The 20,261-nt window shown below is 38.4% G+C and overlaps 1 protein-coding gene across 9 annotated transcripts in view; it reads right to left on the bottom strand.

Annotated features, from left to right (window-relative positions):
- The window catches only part of CNTNAP4 (contactin associated protein family member 4), a 258,259-nt gene that overhangs the window by 160,113 nt on the left and 77,885 nt on the right, over positions 1 to 20,261 (bottom strand). For 5 of the 9 annotated variants that reach the window (XM_028095590.2, XM_028095603.2, XM_028095618.2 and 2 more), the window contains exon 3: positions 10,767 to 10,960. In XM_028095590.2, the coding sequence (XP_027951391.1) occupies positions 10,767 to 10,960 (194 nt within the window). Of the gene's footprint in view, positions 1 to 10,766; positions 10,961 to 20,261 lie in introns of those variants that run through there. The other 4 variants (XM_088027152.1, XM_088027151.1, XM_088027153.1 and 1 more) reach the window with 2 other exon arrangements.

The following is a 20,261-nucleotide window of genomic DNA, read 5'->3' as shown; positions in this document are numbered from 1 at the left end:
ATACTGCTCTTTGCTAGTTTTGCATACTTATCAATATTAGCAGGAAGGAAGACAGCTAAATGTAAAACTTTACAAATGTGGCACTAGTTAACATGAACTTGGGTGGAAACTTACTGTCTTAAATCTCAATTTCTTCAGTATCAAAATATTATTGATCTACTTTCTTTATGGGTCAATGGGGAAGGATGCAATTTTCCAAGTGAATGGAATGAGAGACCACTCAGTAAGTACCTGCCCCCTCATTCTATAAGTAAAGAAAAAGATGCTTATAGAGGGGAGTTGTCCTTAGGGCTGTCCTGGTCATTTGCTTGTTTCACTTAGAACCATGTATCACCATTTCCCTGCTCTGTTTGGAAGCACAGGAGGGTTGAGTAATGTAGACTGAGAACCCTAGGCTCCTGGCTTAGCAAGCTTCCAGCTGAGCACTAGAGAAAGAGAGGGCAGGTGAAGGGCAGGAGGAGCCAGGAAATTTCTCCCCACTCTTGGGTAGCTTCTCAGTAGTGGCTGAATTTTTTCACAAGGCTCATGCTCCCAAAGGATACCCCTGCTTCCATAATCCTCTACTGGGCAGCCCCTGCCATGGTTCTAGCACTAATGGACAATGTCAGCCTCTAAGTTCTAGAAACACAACCCTCTCATTTTCCCAGTAGCCCTTGGAGTTACAGCATCTTCTTGCTGTCTCTAAACTCTGAGCTGTCTCACCACCTCACATTTGGCCAATCAGCTTTTCCATCACCTGTAACCTATTTCTTCTGATGACTCTGCAGTTTCAGATGCCTGGAGTAATTTCTGTTTTTCTGACTGGGCACTGACTGAGAGATCAATTTAGCATGAGAACTAAGGTATTTTTTCATCTGTCATAATATGATCAAAGATTAGATGACATGCATGTAGGAGTATCACCCAACCATTATATAAATATATTTTTTAAACTACTACTAAAATAATGATAACTCCCATAGGCTTTATGCTTTCAATAAATATTACAACATTATATAACAAGTAGGAAATATCCACTATTTTTCCTAAAAATTTGATAACTGAATTATTTCCTACCTGTTCTCTATTTGTCACCCCTCCTTACTTGTTCCACTTCCAGATTACTTTATTTGAAAGCTCATATACATCTAATCTTTACCTGTGCTTTCAAGAAATGAACACTTTCCATCCATCACCCGCCCCCCATCTGTTCATCTTCAGTCCTTAAGATTCGCTCTTTAGTATCAAATGACAGCACACTTCAAAATTTTACATCAGTTTTGGAATTCACTCCAGAAATGGCTAGTCTATTCTTGCATCATCTGTCTTTGATGGCCATAAGTTACTGCATTGTGTGAAGGTGCAATAATTTACTTAAGCAACTGATTTACTGCTGGTGGATCAGATCAGTATTATTTTGCTGCTACAGACAATGTTGCACTGAATATCCTTGCATACATTTCAAATGCACAGTGAAAATGAACTTCAAGATAAATCCCTAGAGTTTGAGTTGCTTTTTGGTGCAGGTTATTTGGATAGATTTAAAATATCAGGCAACACTGTTTTGGACTCCCTTCCTTCAATACACTAAAAAACATTCATTCTTTCTGAAGAGTTTTTACCTATTTATTCTCCCACGAGCAGAGCTTGAGAGTTCCTCTTTACCCATGCCCCATGGCAGTGTTTTCTGTGTCTTAAATTATTTGCGTCACCTTCAAAATATTAATTTCATACACAAAGTACCTGAACATATAGCATAGGGGTTACTTAAGCTAGGTTCCTGAGGATCACAATCTTGCCCCATCTAGCTATGTGGTCTTGGGAAAATAACCTCCCCATCCCTGTTTTCTTATATACAAACTGGGCATTACCATAGTTCCTAATTCACTGGGTTGTGAATTAATTGGATAAATATATAATGCATATAGAATAATGCCTAGCATATATTTTTTTATTCAAGCAAATAATCCCTCCCTAAGTTATGGACTTTAACAAATTATTTACAAACTTAGAGACAGAGGATATGGGCCATAATAAATGTTCATTCTTGCTTTTTAAATGCTTTTCTTTATGGGTGCCTGGGTGGCTCAGTTGATTAAGCATCTGCCTTCCACTTGGGTCATGATTTCAGGGTCTTGAGACTGAGCCCCGTGTCGGGCTCTTTGCTCAGCAGAGAGTCTGCTTCTCCCTCTCACTCTCTCTCTGTACTCTCTCTCTCTCTTCAAATAAATTAATAAGATCTTTATAAATAAATAAATAAATAAATAAATAAATAAATAAATGGCTTTTCTTTAAAACTAATTTTTAACTTCCTCTTGTGTTAAACAGTAGAATCCATAATACCATGGTTTTGATGTAGTAGTTAAAAATTTTTTAAGAAAAGTCATCACATTAAATGCATAACTATTAAAATTAAAGAAGACATTATTTTGTTATATACAATAACTTGACAAATTATGTCTTAAATAACACTGCAGTTTCAACATTCTTATTTGTTTAAGTCTTTTAGGAAGTGTTAACTGACACCTGTTTTAATTTGCATTTCTTCAATCATGAATGAGGCTGAAGACACTTTCACATATTTACATATCATCTTTTCCTTTCTATGAACTGCCTGTTTATATTTTGCTTCCTTTTTTGAAAAAATAAAGCTTCAGGGGCACCTGGCTGGCTCAGTCAACAGTGCATGCGACTCTTGATCTTGGGGTTGCAAGTTTCAGCCCCATGTTGGATATAGAGATTACTTAAAAATAAAATCTTTAAAAATAAATAAAAAGTAAAAAATAAAGCTTTATTTTTTATTATTAATTTCTAAGAGTGTTTTGTACCTGTGCTAATAGAGTTTTCTGTGATAATGGGTATGTTCTATAACCATACTAAAACAGTAACCACTGGCTTAATACAGCTATTGAGCACTTAAAATGCAGCTAGTGCAACTGAGAAACTTCATTTTTATTTTATTTCATTTTAGTTGAGTTTTAAACTTAAATAGCCCTATATAGCTAGTGGCTAACATATTAGAAGGTCTTTCTCATTAGAAGGGCAGAGTTAACATCTGGTTTATAGCTTTTTTTACCTAGCATTGATCTTCAGCTAAATTCTTCTCGCAACATATCCTCAAGGAATGCACAGAAGTTTACTGGATCTAAGATAAACTGGCATCCTGCTGATTATGCTTTGTACCAAACTAAGAATCTATACTTGGTTGTCAAGTTTGTTTATTGAGTAAGCCAATGGTTCCCATTCTTTGAAGCAAACTGGAATCACTTGGTACTATTTTTTTAAATCCTAATACCTGGGTTCCCACCCCCAAACATTATTTAATTGGCCAGGATGCTGCCTGGGCATTGGAATTCAAATAAGCAGCAAAATTTGGGAGCCCCAGAGATAACCTGTAATCAGTGAGTAACCTGGGAGTAATGAGATGCAGGTACACACAAAAAAAGGTGTTAGCAGGTATCTCTGAGGCATTATATCATTGACAAGGCATAAAAGCTGAAGGTCCCCTGAAGCTGACGGCTTTCCTGATCTGTGGTGGTCACAGCCACTCAGCCTTGTCCAAGTGACCAATTCAAGTTGTTGGGATATTTAGAAGCTGTTCAGTAGAGCCGAACATTCGTTATGTTGGTGCTGCACATGCTTCACTATTCCCCGCCCTTTATCCCTTTTTAAATCTAAGTAAACTTGCACGTCCATAAAGTCTATTTGGTCATTGTCAATCTGAATATGAATCTTAACTCAAGACCACTGTTCCTGGTGAATCAAAGTGGGCATTGCCATCGTAAGGCTAAAAGTAATTCTATACTCTTTCAATGTGGTTTATGCTATTTTTTCATGCAGATTTCTAAATATTATCTCAGTTTTCATCTTTTCCTCAATGGCATCTGGATTTGGTTCTCTTGCTTAGAAAGACATGTGCCTTCCAATATTATGTGTGTATCTATCTATTCATCGTCCTGTGTTCTCTTTCATTATTTTTTTCTATGTTTGTATCATTTTTAAATATTCAATTCATCTGGAATCTATTTTGATATAAAATATTTGTTTTTGATATTTGCTTTCCTAAAACCACAGCTTACCAAGTTCCATGGTGACTAATTTCCTCACATATTTTCAATGTTACGTCTACCTTGGGCAAATCCCTAAACGTATTTGGACTTAGTAATGGATGTTCTCTTTTGTTCTTTCAGTATGCTTTAATGTGCCATTATCAACCTGTTTTAATTAACATAAACTTATAAAATTTTCCTAACATGTAGATTCTCCTTAGTACTATTATTTTTTGCTAACTTATCTATTTTCTCATATACACTTTTTATAGGTGAAATTCAGAATGATTTCACTTTTATGAGTTATTTTAGGTAGAATGAGTAGTTTTATGATACTGTTTTCCACTTCAAAACAAGATATGACCTTGCATTTAATCACATCTTCTTTTATGTCCTTTGGTAATATTCTAAATATTATTTTTATATAACTTGTAACATTTTCTTTAAGGTTTCTTCCTTGATATGTATTCATTTTTGGTTGTATTTTAGGTGGAGTATGTATTCCTTTTATATTGCCTATGTTATTATTTATATGTAGGAAGATGTATTACTGATTTTAAAAATTAATTTTATTGTTAGGCATATTATTGAATTATTTTCTTTCTTTTATTTTAAAGATTTTATTTATTTATTTGACAGAGAGAGACACAGTGAGAGAGGGAACACAAGCAGGGGGAGTGGGAGAGGGAGAAACAGGCTTCCCACCAAGCAGGGAGCCCGATGCGGGGCTCGATTCCAGGACCCTGGGATCATGACCTGAGCCGAAGGCAAACACTTAATGACTGAGCCACCCAAGCACCCCTACTGAATTATTTTCTTAAAAAATAGTAAAATAATCCTCTTAGATTTTTAAGGATTATATTGTTATCAATGCCAAATCTTATCTCCTCCTTTCTAGCTTTATATATTTTTCTCTCTCTGATCGAGAAATGCTCGTAAGTTCAGAACTTAACGTCAAATTAGGAAAGAGAGCTTAATGCGTTGGTTTTCTAGAAGACCCAGTTGCCTAGGTCTTAACAATCAAAGAAACATTTCAAAGGGACAGAATTATTCCAAGAAAGAAGAACTCCAAACGTAGCCTCCTGAAACTGGGGAACTAGAGAAGCCAGAAGTACACATCTATTACATCGCATCACAGCAATGGCAAGAAGGAATGGAGAAAAGCGGGCGATGTTGTTGTCACTGAATGGTCATGTGGGAGAATGTGAGATACAACTAGAATGTGTACTTAACACGTGTTATTCCCTGGTTGACTATTTGAGAATGATCCTGAATGTGAGTGTGCACTCTGAAGAGGGCACCAAATCCAATCTCCTGCTAACTCTAATCGCTTTCTTCAAATAATTTTTATTCTGTTTGCATAGAGACAGATCATTTTGAAAAATGTGAAACAACAGTACCATTTATCTTATCTCGTTTGTATATGTGTACCTGCGGCACACGGGGGTTTGCATATATATATTTATTTTGTATATTACATATTGCTATAAAATTCCAGTAAATGTGTGTCCAAAGAAGTTTATGAGAAGGGACTGACATAGCACATTATAGAACGAGCACAGATGAAGGAGGTAAAAGAAACCACACCACATGACAGAAAAGGTGCCTCGCAAACTAACCGTTCTGATCCATGACTGAAGCCACATTAAAAACCCAAATGCAGCCACCTTTAACCATGCACTACAGGGTTAATCATTTTCAAAAGGGTGAAGAACTCATAGTTAAATAGAAATATAAACAGGAGATTTCCTGAGGATACAGACAACTTTCATTAACAATGTCTTCTTGGCATTGAAGTAGAGGCCGTCTTGAAAGGCAGATGGAGCTTAAAGCGTTCTCTGGGCGTTTGTCCAAGGGCTGAGGCAAGTCTTACGAGGCATTAAGCTTTATGATTTGACATGTTGACATACATGGCATTAGTACTGTTGTACTTTGTATCACCACAAATGATTTTTGCAGGCTTAAGTCACCAGAATAAGGACTCAACAGAGGGAAAGGGCTGGAAAAGCTGCACCTTGCAGGGCAGCGAGTCCAACAGGCTTACAGCACCTCTCCCACTTGTATTCCTGCCACCTTGGGTTTTCTATCAAACTCCCCCAGTCACGTATTTATTTGATTTGAAACAAATATATGTTAAAATCTTTGCAGGTAGTCTTTCTGCCCTGTCTGGCTTTGAGAGTTGACAACTCAATCATTCACAGTGATAATGGTGTGAATATTTTGTGAATATACTACTATGTCACAGGGGCCCTAGATTTTTCACAAGCCAAAGATGACATTAAACACGTCTAATTAAAAAAATAAATAAAACCACTCTGACTTTGGAAATATGCTAAAGGTTTCTGTTTGGATGAAATCCATAAAAAAAAAAAGCAAACTATTCGGAACGCCTGAGGGGCTCAGTCGGTTAGCTGTCTGCCTTCGGCTCAGGTCATGATCCCACGGTCCTGGGATCGAGTCCCTCATCGGGCTCCTTGCTCCGCGGGGAGCCTGCTTCTCCCTCTGCCTGTCACTCCCGCTGCTTGTGCTTTCTCTCTCTCTAATAAATAAATAAAATCTTTAAAAAAAGCAAACTATTCTGTGTAGAACAATCATATTTACCTAAATAATTCATAAAATTGATACCATCCCATTCTTTGCCTGTATAGCCGGCAGTGTAAAAGAACCTTGGGCACGTATCAGAGACAATTTGGATAGTTTAGCTATAAAGTTCCTGCACATGCTGATCTATTTAAAATAGTTTCTAAGATGTTACTTTCATGATATTCGGCAATTGTTCTTAAATGAGTGAAAATTACACCTTACATTTACTTTTCCAATCACTTACAATAAACTGGCTGAAAAGTCTTTTGATCATAGATGTTGAGGGATTTTATTTTATCTTCAATCTGAGAGGAACAATTTTAGTGGCTTGCATTTTCTAATTTTTTTGTGAAATATTTATATGCCATCTACTAGAATACTTTGTATAAATTACATTTATGAGCTTGGACTATAAATTTTTCCTAAAGAAATGTTTTAATGCATAATTTTACAAACTACCATATATCTGTCAAGTTTACAGTTCTATTAAGTATGTGCATGAACTGTATAGATAATAAATAAAATATTTTGTCTTTCTTTCTAAAGATTATTTGTAAGAAGGAGCAGGACATTTTATTAATTCTTTCAGGTATACAGAAATCACTGTTGTCGCCCCCACCCCCCCGTGCTTGAGGCGGGATCAAGTGAAGGGAGGGTGAGGATCCCCACAGCAGCATTTCAATCCAAGTTGATGGGTTTTATTTTCTTTGTTTCTAAATTCACAATTGTCTTTTCTTCCTCTTTCCATCAAACACTTGTATAATGGCTTATGTGTTTCCTAACTCTCTTTCATAGATTTATTTCTATCATCTGGGGCAGAATGTGAAGCTCTTCAAGAAAACTGGCACGTTCCATATAGTATGTATACAACCCAGAGTACATTTTTAAAAATGGGCAAAAACATACCAAATAAAGAAAAAGAATTTGGGAATTATATATTTTTAAAATACAACAAAGGGTTAAATTCCTAACTATGTACATTAAAAATTGTACTTTGGCTAAAAAACAACCCAAATTGGAGTGATCTATGTTATGCCAGGTGAACTGTCAAGAACCGGGTACAATTCACCATGTTTAATTTCTCCTGCTTTGGCAATTACAGACTCACAGAGGGAGTTTCCCTTAGAGTGGCACCTGAGTCACTAGAGGGGAAGAGAACTTTGCAGCCTACCCGGGATGGACAGGTAGCATGAAGATGTGTGTGTGGTATGGGATTTGGGTTGTTTTACCTACACCTTAACTTCACCTGTCTTATGTGTACTCATAACTTCACCTGTCTTATGTGTACTCAGGGTACCTGTTGCACCAAGTCCTAATTTTGATCTTGACATTCAGAGTTATCCATCAATTTTCTTTACCATAACCAAAAATATCATTCAGACCTTCTCGAACTTGACAGTCCATTCTAACCAGTAGACTCACTGGTTATTACATGGGATACTGTATCTCTGGATATCTCCAATGTCTATGCTTTTGTTCACCCTTTTCTAGCTATATGGTAGAAGCTTCCTTAATCCTTACATAATCTAAGTTATCACGCTTTTTTCAATACTCATGTGAGCCCAGCTTTTTTTGACAAAGTCAGTCTACAATGATCCATATATTCCACCAATTTCCAAATCTCTAGAAGTCTATACCCCATATTTGCATGCTTCTCTGAATCATTTTTTGGTTTGTTCTGACATGTTTTATCTCTTTGATGACATTAACATGAGCTCTTTCAATACCTCCCAGAATTATTTTTACGAAGTTAGACCCAGATTAGGTGATCAATGTATTCAAATCTATTCATTCGTTGATTTTTTTCTCTAATACACTCAACAAAAGCCATGGGCCACACTAAGTACTGAATGCTGGAAATGCAAAGATGAAAAAGATAAATGCTCTCCCATAAAAAAGTTCAAAATTCATAAGGCAGAGAGAAATGTACCATCCTAACTCTAAATATATTAAACTGGTATACATAAATGCACTACAAGGCAGAGCTGATCATGGGAGGAAGGAGTCACTACAATAAAGTGCACTGTTTTCATTCATTCATTTATTCAAGTGCCCTCCTTAATGCCCAACACCCAGTTACCCCATCCACCCACCCACCTCCCCTCCAGCAACCCTCCGTTTGCTTCCTATAGTTAAGAGTCTCTTACGGTTTAACATGCTGGGAACTCTTAAGATTTGGGATGCCGAGATGAAAGGATGGAAGGTACAGCTTCTATTTTCAGGATGTTCACACTCAAGAGAGGAAGAAAGTGAGTAAACCAACAAATTATAGCACAGTCTAAAAAATAGCATTCCCTTGACAGTTAATTGTGATAGATGCCATCTGTCTTCACATCGATTGGTTTGGATTAGTTAGGGATATCATTATGCCTCTGTTTCACCCTGAGTACATCACCTTTTTTTTTAATTTGTTTATTTATTTGAGAGAGAAAGAAAAACAGAGAGAGTGCGTGCGTGCTAGTGGGGGGAGGGGCAGAGGAAGAGAATCTCAAGCAGACTCCGAGCTAAGCATGGAGCGTGATGTGGGACCCAACCTAATGACCCATGAGATCATGACCTGAGCCTAAACCAAGAGTTGGACACTTAACTGACTGAGTCACCCAGGTGCCCCAGGATCTGAGCACCTCACCTTTAATAAGAGTAAGCAAAAAAGGCAAATGGCATGGTCTAGGTTTGGCTTTCCCCAAGCTTAATGAACAGAGAAACAATTTTCATGGTTGATCCATCATTTTAAGACATGTCAAAAACGTACGTTTTACTTAACACAGCTAAATATTACCATGAATTAGCATCTACTTATCTAGTTTAAAATCCAATGCTTAATTGAGAAAAAGAGTAAAAGATAACCCAAACACCTAGTTAAAATAAATACCTCATTAAGCCTTCGTTGTTATTGGTTCATAATTACTGTTTATTTTGTCCCTAGTTTGAATGGTTCTCATGAAATTAATTCAACCATAATATTCAGTTTTTCTCACTCTTCTACACTTCAGCTTGCTTTGGATTTTAAGGCAGCTTTTCTTAAAAATGCTTATAGGCAACTTCTTCCAGTCTAACTTTTGTTCTCTCTAGAGAAAGAGCAGGGCTACTTCTTCTCAATTCAATTTACATCAATAAACATGCGTCAAATGGCCACCAAGTGCGTTAGAAATACAAAGGTGAGTAAATCACAGTCCATTTCTTCCATGAGTTGATAATGTATACAGAGTTCTAGGAACTTTCAAAAGAGAGGCAATTGACTGATCAAAGAAAATTACCATTATGTACCCAAATAGGCTTCCAAATTATCTGTGTGCTAAGAATGATGCTTCATTAAGTTACTCATTTTCTCCGGTTCCAGCAGCTCAGCCAGAGGAAAAAAAAAAAAAAAGAAAGTTCTTTGACTGCAGTATGTTGTCCCTGGCCCACGTAAGATCCAAACCAATACCCTCTCCTAGCAAAGAAGTCCTTTCTTCACCACCAAGCAAACTGCCTATAGCTTCCTTCTTCCACCAGGTGTTCATATACAATCAACCAACTACAAATACCACCCTACTCTATTATAAACTGCCTCCTTGTCAGTCTCCTACAGAAGCCATGCCCCTGCCCATAACACACAGCATTTTACACACTTATGTACTTTTAAAAGAATAGAGAATGGTTTATATACAAATCATATATATGTATATATGTATGTGTGTGTATATATATATATATCATATATAAATACTCCAAATATATATACAAATCTCCATATACTAGAGAGAGAGGGAGATGTTCAGAAATCTCTGAGTCATCAGAGGGAATAAAAGGAACAAATTCTTTTAACCAAGCTTTAAATGAAAACCATGCAAAACCACTGTGTTATTGGACAAAGCTTAAAACAAAATTACAGGTTTTGATTATTTCTTACATTTCCACACTCTGTAATGGACAAATAAGATTTTTTTTCCCAATTTCTGAGGTCTCTGAGATAAATTTACCTTTAGTGTTTTCATAATTTATACCATGAAATGTATTAGAAATAAATATTAATATATTTTTTCTTGAAAAGTGTTTCCTAAATAATTCTGAAAATTTTGTTTCTCCACTTAGTTTAGGAAATTCGTAAACAACATGCAGGGACGACCCTATCTCCTTCCCTGACAGATTGTGTATTCTGTCAGAGAAACATACCCAGATGCTGTCTTCTTGTCGATACTGTTTCCAGTTCCTGCCACTGTCACTGAACATCAGGAGGTAGCTGGTCACCCAGTTGGAGCTCCCATATCCCCCTTGGGTGGCCACAGCGGTGGTCTCCATTCTCTCTCCAAGGTCAATCTGCAACCACTGGTATTTGTTTGACACAAGTGGAGACCAGCCACCAGCTCCTTTTATGCAAATAGAAACAGAAGAAAATGGGCAAAAGATTAGTTAAAAATCTGTTAGTGGACTAGAGATGCCAGTAAGACTGTATTCCTGGATGGAGTTTAATAAAGTAAAATTTCCAAATATGAAACTTCTCATAATTGTAGAATAATACAGAAAAACAAGAATTTAGTATAAAAGGATGAAGCCTGTGTTAATTATGTTCATTTCTAGGTATTATATGCTATAACTTCTTGACACTGGGGAGAAGCAAGGATCTTATCGAATGTTTAAAGTGCTTAATTTGACAGGTGGACATTCATGTCTACACTTGGAACTAGCAGGTTTACTGCCCACACACGATTAGGTAATGCTTTAACCTTCAATCGTGGTTCACACTGTGGTGGAACTAGAACACTACCTTTGGTATCTGATCATATTCAGACTTCCTGGAGAAAGAAGTACAGCATTAAGCCTGAGAATACAGATGGTCAAGGCACAGTCCCTATCCTCACTGTGTTTACAGTCTTATGGGAATAATAGACATTGAGAAGCATGTGTAAAGCACAAACGTTAATGGTGAGGCAGGTGCTGGGAACAATAATACAATAGATGATGGAGGAGAGTTCCATCCAGTGGAAGGCTGGACCTGGCTGGCAACAGTGGATGGATGAGAGGCAATTAATTTTTTAGGAATTTTGCAAGCTGATTGTTAAATATAACCATGTTCGCAACTGGCCATGGTGGGACAGAAATTGGCAAACTCTACAAATCAGCCCCCACTCCCAGCCCAGCCAATTCACCAATATACCACTGGCTGGTTCTATCCTGTCTGGGGAAGGGGGTGATGGGTGAAAGATGGGGGAGGGATTATCAGGGAAAAGATCAGAGAGTAAGGTGTGCTTGAGCACTCAAGAGTGAAAAATAAGAATCTACTGTATATTTAAGGATGTACAGTTAGAGCAGAACTTATCATGTATTCTTTTATTCACTGCACACCAGAAATATTACAGATGTGACTACTGTATGTCTTAAGATATTTCATTCTTCCAGTTTAATACAATAATGCCTTATTTGGGGAATTTATATATTTTAACTAATATTAACATTGATAATTATATAAGTATTATGTAATCATTTTAAAAGTCATGAAATAGGGTTTAACACCTTCTTAAATCCATAATTACCTAATATTCAGTATCTATTAAAATGCAACATCTATTACATAACACCCCAAATAAGAATATTAGCACATTTTCTCTCCCCCATTCTTTTGTCACCCACCTTAAGGCTCTGATATAAGGTCTAACATTTAAATAGAAGATTACCTTAGTGAAGTAAGTCAAGCAGAGAAAGACAATTATCATACGGTTTCACTCACATGTGGAACATAAGGAATAGTGCGGAGGACCACAGGGGAAGGGAGGGAAAACTGAATGGAAAGAAATCAAGAGAGGGAGACAAACCATGAGAGACTCTGGACTCTGGGAAATAAACTGAAGGTTACAGAAGGGAGGGAGGTGGGGAGATGGGGTAACAAGATGATGGGTATTACGGAGGGCACGTGTGGGCATGAGCACTGGGTATTATATGCAACTAATGAATTGTTGAACACTACATCAAAAACTAATGATGTACTATATGTTGGCTAATTGAACATAATAATAAAAAATATTTTTTAAAGAATTATACAAAAAAAATAGAAGATTACAATTTATATACTGTTTTTATTCAAGCATTATTCCTGCCATCCATGCCCTGTTTCATTAAACATTGAGTACAGGCCCTAATGCAAAGAGATGCCCAATAAATGTTTGCTATTATGGTGTGGTACGTACCACTGTGGAACCTAAAGAGACATATCTGTGTTAACAACTGTTTGTAAGATTTAAAAATTCTTTTGATGGCTGATACAACACAATGACTCTCTGACAGAGGAAAAGCAGAACTCTTCAACAGCTCCAAAGAAGAGAAACCTGCCAGGCAGGAGCATGAAGTGAGATGCACCCTCAGAAAGGGTGACAACAACTTGGAGCTGTGGGGTCAGCTTATATATGGCAAGTGGGGTACAGTTAGAGAGGCTCTGTGGGCTCCTTGTGGACTAATGGGGCTCCGGGACATAGGCTTGCCCCTAATTGTCCAGTACTTGGCCCCAGGGTGACTACGGTTGAGGCACGGTAGCCATAGAGGGTGTGAACCCAACAAGGGAAGTGGTCGGGTTGTGGATATGATCAGCTGCTCACGAACGGGAACTGACCATCCTCTTGTCAGGGCCTCAAAACTGAGTCAATACAGCATTTTAAAAAAGAATTACATGACAACATCCTCTCTCGATGGTATAATACTAACTCCTGCTTGTATTAGGGTATGATTCCCAAGTTACTCACTATATTGTCTTTAGAACTAGACACTTTCTCAAATTTCCTTTTTTTCTTGGAATAAATCATTGTTCAAAAAGTGTCTTCCACTCCATACATCAAAAGTGTAATGCTCTCTCTCTCTCTGATACAAAATATTTATACATTCCGCAATTTTTGTTGGTTTGTGTTTACTTTTAATTTTCTCTGTATCTGCTCTTGAAGACCCTGTGGTTTTGCCCAGTAGCCTGGATGGGTGGAGTTCTCTTGGTCACCAATACCAGATACAATGTTTAGGTTAGAGGAGAATATTCTCATATTTTGAGTGAAAGGCCCTATTGGTAGACATGGGCTCCGGCTGCATTTTTTGGTGTCTTGGTGTCATTTATCCAGCATAGCTCTGCTGTTCACAAGGGGCACCCCCTACTCCTGCAGCCTGTTATCTACATGAAAGCGAATTTATTCTTGAATGATCTGAAGAACGTCTTTAATAGTACCCTCCCACAAATAGCTCAGGAAATTCCTGAACCCTCAGTGGGACCTGTTCCCACAGCACTATTTTTAAAACTAAGCCAACTTTTCCTCTGATGTAGTGAAACCCCATCCTACCTTTTCCACTTCATCCTATTGTGGTATTACTTAATAGTCATTGAACAAGTGAGGACTTTGCGTCAGGCACAGTGTGAAGGCATTGTTGTTTGATTCTCAAAGCAGCCCACTGAACAGAGGATAAGTCATACACGGAGAGTCTGAATACCTTGCTGTAGTCTGCAGGGCAGCTAAAGGCCCAGTGCTCTTGACCAGGACAAGCACTGCCTCTCATATCGTTGGGATAAATGGAATCGGCGGTTCCCAATGGATGGAGAAAGGATGGAGCTGATGGAGGTAAGGGAACCCTAGAATGTAGCTATCAGGCAGTAGAGCCAACTCCCCTCCCAGGAGTTAACGAAGACCACGTCTTTCAAGTGCAGACACAGGATGGGAGTGGCGAATGGGTAACTATTTCCCTCCACTGCCTCTCCAATCTTACCAGTCATCCTCAGGATCTATCCAAGTTTGGAAGTTGACAGTCTCCTGAGGTCTGATGATAATCAAGCATCCTCAGTCCTCTTACTACTACAACTGCACAATCTGTCTGTATTTTTATCATTTTTTTAACACAGAAAAGTTGGGAAAGAGTGGATGAAGTGCCCCCAGCTGGCCATCATCTCAACCTGACATTGCAACACCAGGAATTTTATCTCTATCAGCTTATACCTCTGGGAAAATGCTGATGGTTTTGGGTCTTGCTCTTTCTAGTTAATTTCAACAGTCTGTACACTTTTTAATATAGAATTTTATAATCTTTCTCTGGCATTTTGACACTCCTTGATAGACCAGTATTTAAAAAGTGAACACATGAGAGGAGCACAGTGAGGAAAAAAGAATCAGCATGATTCTGGTGAGTTAAAATTGGATCATCAATTCTCATCAGGAGAAAGAGGCACCTCTCACTGACCGCTCCCTCTTCCCAGCACCGCTCACTGTTAGAGCTCTACCACCCGGACTTGAAACATTCGCAGTTAATTGACCTTGAACATTTCAATTTCTCACCTGTGGTGAAAAGGTACTACTGATATGCAAATTAAGCTATATCGTTAACGAGGTACACCAATAAAGTAATGGAAATTCAGATGCTCCTGGGCTTTACCAAGTTAAATCGGCCACAGGGAATCCAGAGATTCCCCATGGGGTTTTAAACTGTTCTGCTCTGCAGATGCACCTGGTCTAAGTATGTGAGGGGGTGTTATGCTTGTTCTAATTTTAAAACAAATGTTGAAGAATAATATGGAAAATGCAAACTTATAGGTACAGAGATGGATAGAACACGGCACACTGGGGTAGTGGCAGCCTATGGGGACAAGGAGGAACGGGAGTGACAGAAAGTGGAAGATGACTTTAGATTACAGGAGCTGTATGCCCAGCACAAAGCACCTCGCTTTCTGGAGCCATGCTGTTTTCATATTTACTTTTTCTAATGGAAAAAATGAGGGCTAACTCCAGCCGATGGTGAACTCTAAATTACTATAAAATAAAATATAAGAATTCCTTATTTTATTTATTAACCAAACCTTTTAGCTGTTCATCAAGTATTGTTCGTCCTTAATGATGTTTCTAATATGTCCATGTGTTCACCATCAGAGTCGACCAACACCTACAGACCAAAGACCATCTCCTCATAACCCCGTCTAGCCCATGGTTATTGACACTTAACCCACAAAACAAAAACAGAAGCCTTGTCCCCTCAGCTCATTTTCTTCTTACTCCACTCTTCCTCTTCTCCAGCTGTGGCCTCATCACTGAGACCTGGCATAATAAAGTGTCAAAGTCTATCCAAAAAAAACATTTGTTGACTCTTCACATCATAGCCTTAAAAACTCACATTTAAAACTGAAAATCCTCCCCATTGATGAGACTTTTAAATTAAATGTTGCAGTACTGCTCTGAGAATTAATTTCAAAAAGCATATTAAATTGCCTGTTGATTTCTCTCACACACAGCAAGCACGTGGATACACGGCAGTTGTTACTTTTTGAATTGTAAAACAATTATTATTACTATTAACCCCAAATAAAGATTTAGGATCACAGCACTAAATTCAGCTTTGAAAATATTTAGTTCCTGAATGACCACAAACCCAGCATCTCTTGTATCTGTTGCCTACCACTTTTAAACATCAGTTTCCTGGGAAACTTGCTTCTATAAAATATGTTGCTGTGAATCGTAAGGAAAGAAAAACAAACTACAAATTGTCTAGTGCCTATTGTACGTTAAACACTCTACTAAAAATTTTATGTATCATATTAAGCTTAATTACTAAAATTATCTAGTGAAATGAAATGTTCTAACATCTCTTCAAATAAAACTTTAAAAAAAGATTTATACAGGCTAAGTAAGTTTTCCTAATATTATGCAAATTAAATTTTCCCAATGTTATACGAGTCATTTTAGTGTAGGTAAGAAATTACTTATTTTAGAAATAATCTAAATCTCTGTGAGGATCTCATTTTAGGAGTCACTTCCTTTTCAGTTCTTTACCCCTGAAATAATTATACAACTATCATTGCCCATAGTGGTTAATTTTATTCCAAGAATATATCCAAATAATTTATTCAATATTATTTAAACATAAATAACTGGCTGGTTGAATTATGTTTAAGATCCCATACAGGCCATTTGCCAGATATCAATAATATTTCGTTCTGCTCATGGAAACACGTCTTTTTTTTTTTTAAGATTTTATTTATTTATTTGACAGAGAGAGACACAGTGAGAGAGGGAATACAAGCAGTGGGAGTGTGAGAGGGAGAAGCAGGCTTCCCGCGGAGCAGGGAGCCCGATGCAGGGCTCGATCCCAGGACCCTGGGATCATGACCTGAGCCGAAGGCAGTCGCTTAACGACTGAGCCACCCAGGCGCCCCTCATGGAAACACGTCTTAAAATTTCAGGAAAGTGAAAAGAAAAATTAAAGAAAAAAATACTCTTGGTTGAAGCCTTAAAAGAAAGAAAAGAATCACCTCTATCCCCCTACTAATATTAAAAATGGCATGACTGCCATTCCTGGTGGTCATCAATGAGATGATGTGTCATAGAGTTTGTCAACTTTGTAAAGGTACAAACTGCTCAGAAAGGAGTCACACTTCTTTCGCAATATTTAAAGTGCAGAAGGACACAAATGTTGAAGGACACAAAGCAGAGTGAACATAGTTGAATGACAGTCCTAGCTACCATTAGGCCATCTATATTTTTAAGAAATGATTGGCTCAGTCATTAAGCATCTGCCTTTGGCTCAGGTCATGATCCCAGGGTCCTGGGATCAAGTCCCACAACCGGCTCCTTGCTTAGCAGGGAGTCCGGTTCTCCCTCTGCCTCTGCCCCTGCTTGTGTCCCCTCTCTCACTGTGTCTCTCTGTCAAATAAATAAAATCTTAAAAAAAAAAAAAAAGAAAGAAAGAAATGATTGGCTTAATTAAAATTGTCATAAGAAAGTTTCCTTCTAAGATAATTACTTTTTTTCACATGTGATTTCAACTAGATTTCCCCCAAGAGTCTAAGTTCGCCCGATTATTTTGATCTTGACATTAAGTTACAATAATGTAAGGAAACAAAAAGAACATTGTGCCAATATTTGTTTGGCTCCCTTAAATGGCTTGCAGTGTCCCCGGGCCACCATTTAGGACTCTTAACAACTTTGTATCATTACCAGCATAGTTTCTTTGCCGAGAAGAAAACATGACATTATCGATGCTGTGTGAATTGCTGGTCTTTTTTCACAGAACACTCTGGAATCTTGGCATTGCCTCCCCTGGTCCCAGGGACTGTTACAGGGATGAAGGCATCACCTGAGCCAGGCCAGTGGAGCAATTCTAGGATTCTGTTGCGGCTACTGAAGAAAAGACCCTTTTTTTCTGCTCAGAAAGCAGGCATCAAATTGCAGAAGCTATCTTTGTGGAAAGCCTGCCCGAGTGAAGCCAACACAGAGGGAAGCAGAGGTGGGAGATGAAGTGAGACCAAGTTCTGAAGGACAGTCAGCGCCCCTGAGTCCAGCTGTGCCTGCAGGCCACTCCCTGTGCCTTCCAGTTCTATGAGCCATGAGTTAGCCCCTTCACTCGTGCTGAACCTGCTCGGGGCCACTGCTTCAGCAATTCTCTCTCTCCTGCCTCATTATTTTTTTTCCTCTTGAATGGATCATTCCCATGGATGTACAAGCACACTGTTATTTTTCCCATTTTTAAAAAAAAAAGGTTCTCTTGACTCCGCTGTATTTTTTTCTTCTTTTTATATTGCCATTCTTCGAGTAAGATGTCCACACTCACAATCTGCAATTTTCCCCATTTCATTCTTGTTCAAGCCAATTATAACCAGCCTTTCACTCTGTACCATTCAACCGAACTTACTCTTGTCAAGATGACCAAAGAACTCCATGTTACTAAGCCAAATGCTCAGAGTTCAGCCTTCCTACCACCTGGCTATCGAAGACATTTGAATACTTGGGCCCCTCCCAAAGCTTTGGTATACTCTGTTCACTTAGCCTCCACAAAATCTCCTTTTCTTAGTTTTCTTCCCAGATGATTGGTTGCTCCTCCTCAGTCCCCACTGCTGGTTCTTTTATCTCTTATCACCTCATAGGGTTGAGATGGTCCAGGGCTCGGGCCTTTGCCTGCTCCTTTTCTGTCCACATGCACCCCTTTGTGATCTCTCTTGGCCTCCTGGATTTAAGTATTACCCATGTGCCAATAATTCCCTGATTTATAGCTCCACCCCATACCTCTCTCCTGAACTTCCGACTTGTATATTCAACTCCGTCCTTGAAATCTATAACATTTCCAAACCAAACCCCCATTCTTCCCCCTAATCGTACTCTGTTCATACCCTTCCCCGGCCCAGTTTATGACAATTCCATCCTTCCAGTTTCTGAGAACAACAACAGCAAAGAAGTCATTCTTGACTCCTTTTCCACCCTGTTACCAAACTAACAGAAAATGCTATTGGCTGCCAGCACTCCCACCCACGTGTGCCTGGTCCCCCTCCTCCCAGCTCACTCCCCTTTAGCAGCAAGGGCCCCCTAGACGTTCTCCGAGCAAACACCCAGTCATTCTGCCATCCCCTGCCCTGCGAAGCGGTCCTGCCTGCCTGCGGGGCTCTTCTCTGAGACACGCTGGGCTAACATCCCTGCCATCTTCAAGTCCTCAGCTCAGATCCCATCCTTCCCGTAAAGGCCTGTGTCCCCTGACCGCCTCTGTTACAATTCCTCCCACCCAGCAATCCTGTTCCCATCTGTCTTACCCAAAACCACTTTTTCTTTTTTTTGACAGAAACTGACGTCTTTACACATAGTATATGATTTTCTTACTTAGTATATTTATTGTTTATCCTTTATCTTGCCCTATTAGAATGTAAGCTCGATAAAAGCCAAGAGTCTTTGCCTGTTTTATTCACTGATAGATCCTAAGTGTCTACCACATGGCCCAACACACAGTGGATGCTTAAAATGCGCTTAATGTGTACTGCATAAGGAATGAAATAAATCTGTAGCCATATAGATATAATAAGACTCTGTAAATTCATATGTCAAACTAGGGGCAAAGCAAGAACTAGAGCCAAACTAAATAAAGGTACAGGACACTTTTCTTTGAAGCAAGGTATTTTCAATGAGGTTCTCAAAGAGAAAGCTCAAGCACTTGGCTGAGACACACACACACACACACACACACACACACACACACACACACACACACACAGACTACCAATTACCCCAGTTATACAGTTTAATCACTTGTAAACTACATTTTCTAGATGTATTTATGGCTTTGTTTTTGGATTTTTGGTACAGTGAAAAAGATGCTTTTCACTTCATTTCCCCAGAAAGGCTCTAAATTAATAATACCTCACTCAGTTCTGTGAGGTTTTAGTTCTTTGCTGTTGATCCATTTTTCCCTCGTGGCAATTTGGCAGACTGACTTCCCGTCCCACTTCTTGTACTGCCAGAGCAAACATTTCTGAAATCTTTAATAATTCAGTGGATTGAAAAGTAAATATTTACACCCTTTCTCTGTTTGGGCATTTTGATTTGTATATTTGATTTGCAAATTTTGTGACAGCCAAATTTACTCTGGAAAGCTGGAAAAAAGTTATAAAAACACTAAATTCTGTGCCAGCAAGTTTTATTTCACTCAAATTAGTCATTTTAGAAAACTGACTTTTAGCACACGATGTCTAGAAATTCAAATGATAATCAGGACTTGCTTATGTTTTGCTTTCTAAGCCCATTATGATGCTTTGCTAAAAGTTTCGATTTAGATCTATTGCAGTGAGGCAGGTCATTTCAGTAAATGACATCATGAGTCAGAAAGAGCATACTGACAATATCCCAGAGGTTTAAAAACCATTTTTTGCTTCCGTACCTTTTTTCTTTTTCTCTTCCTTAG

Source organism: Eumetopias jubatus, unplaced genomic scaffold (assembly GCF_037043125.1).
Source record: "Eumetopias jubatus isolate StellerSeaLion01/CBP00866 unplaced genomic scaffold, mEumJub1_p1.0 scaffold_10, whole genome shotgun sequence".
NCBI classification, from domain to species: domain Eukaryota; kingdom Metazoa; phylum Chordata; class Mammalia; order Carnivora; family Otariidae; genus Eumetopias; species Eumetopias jubatus.
Note: the sequence above shows the minus strand (reverse complement) of the source record. Positions and strands in the feature narration are given on the sequence as shown.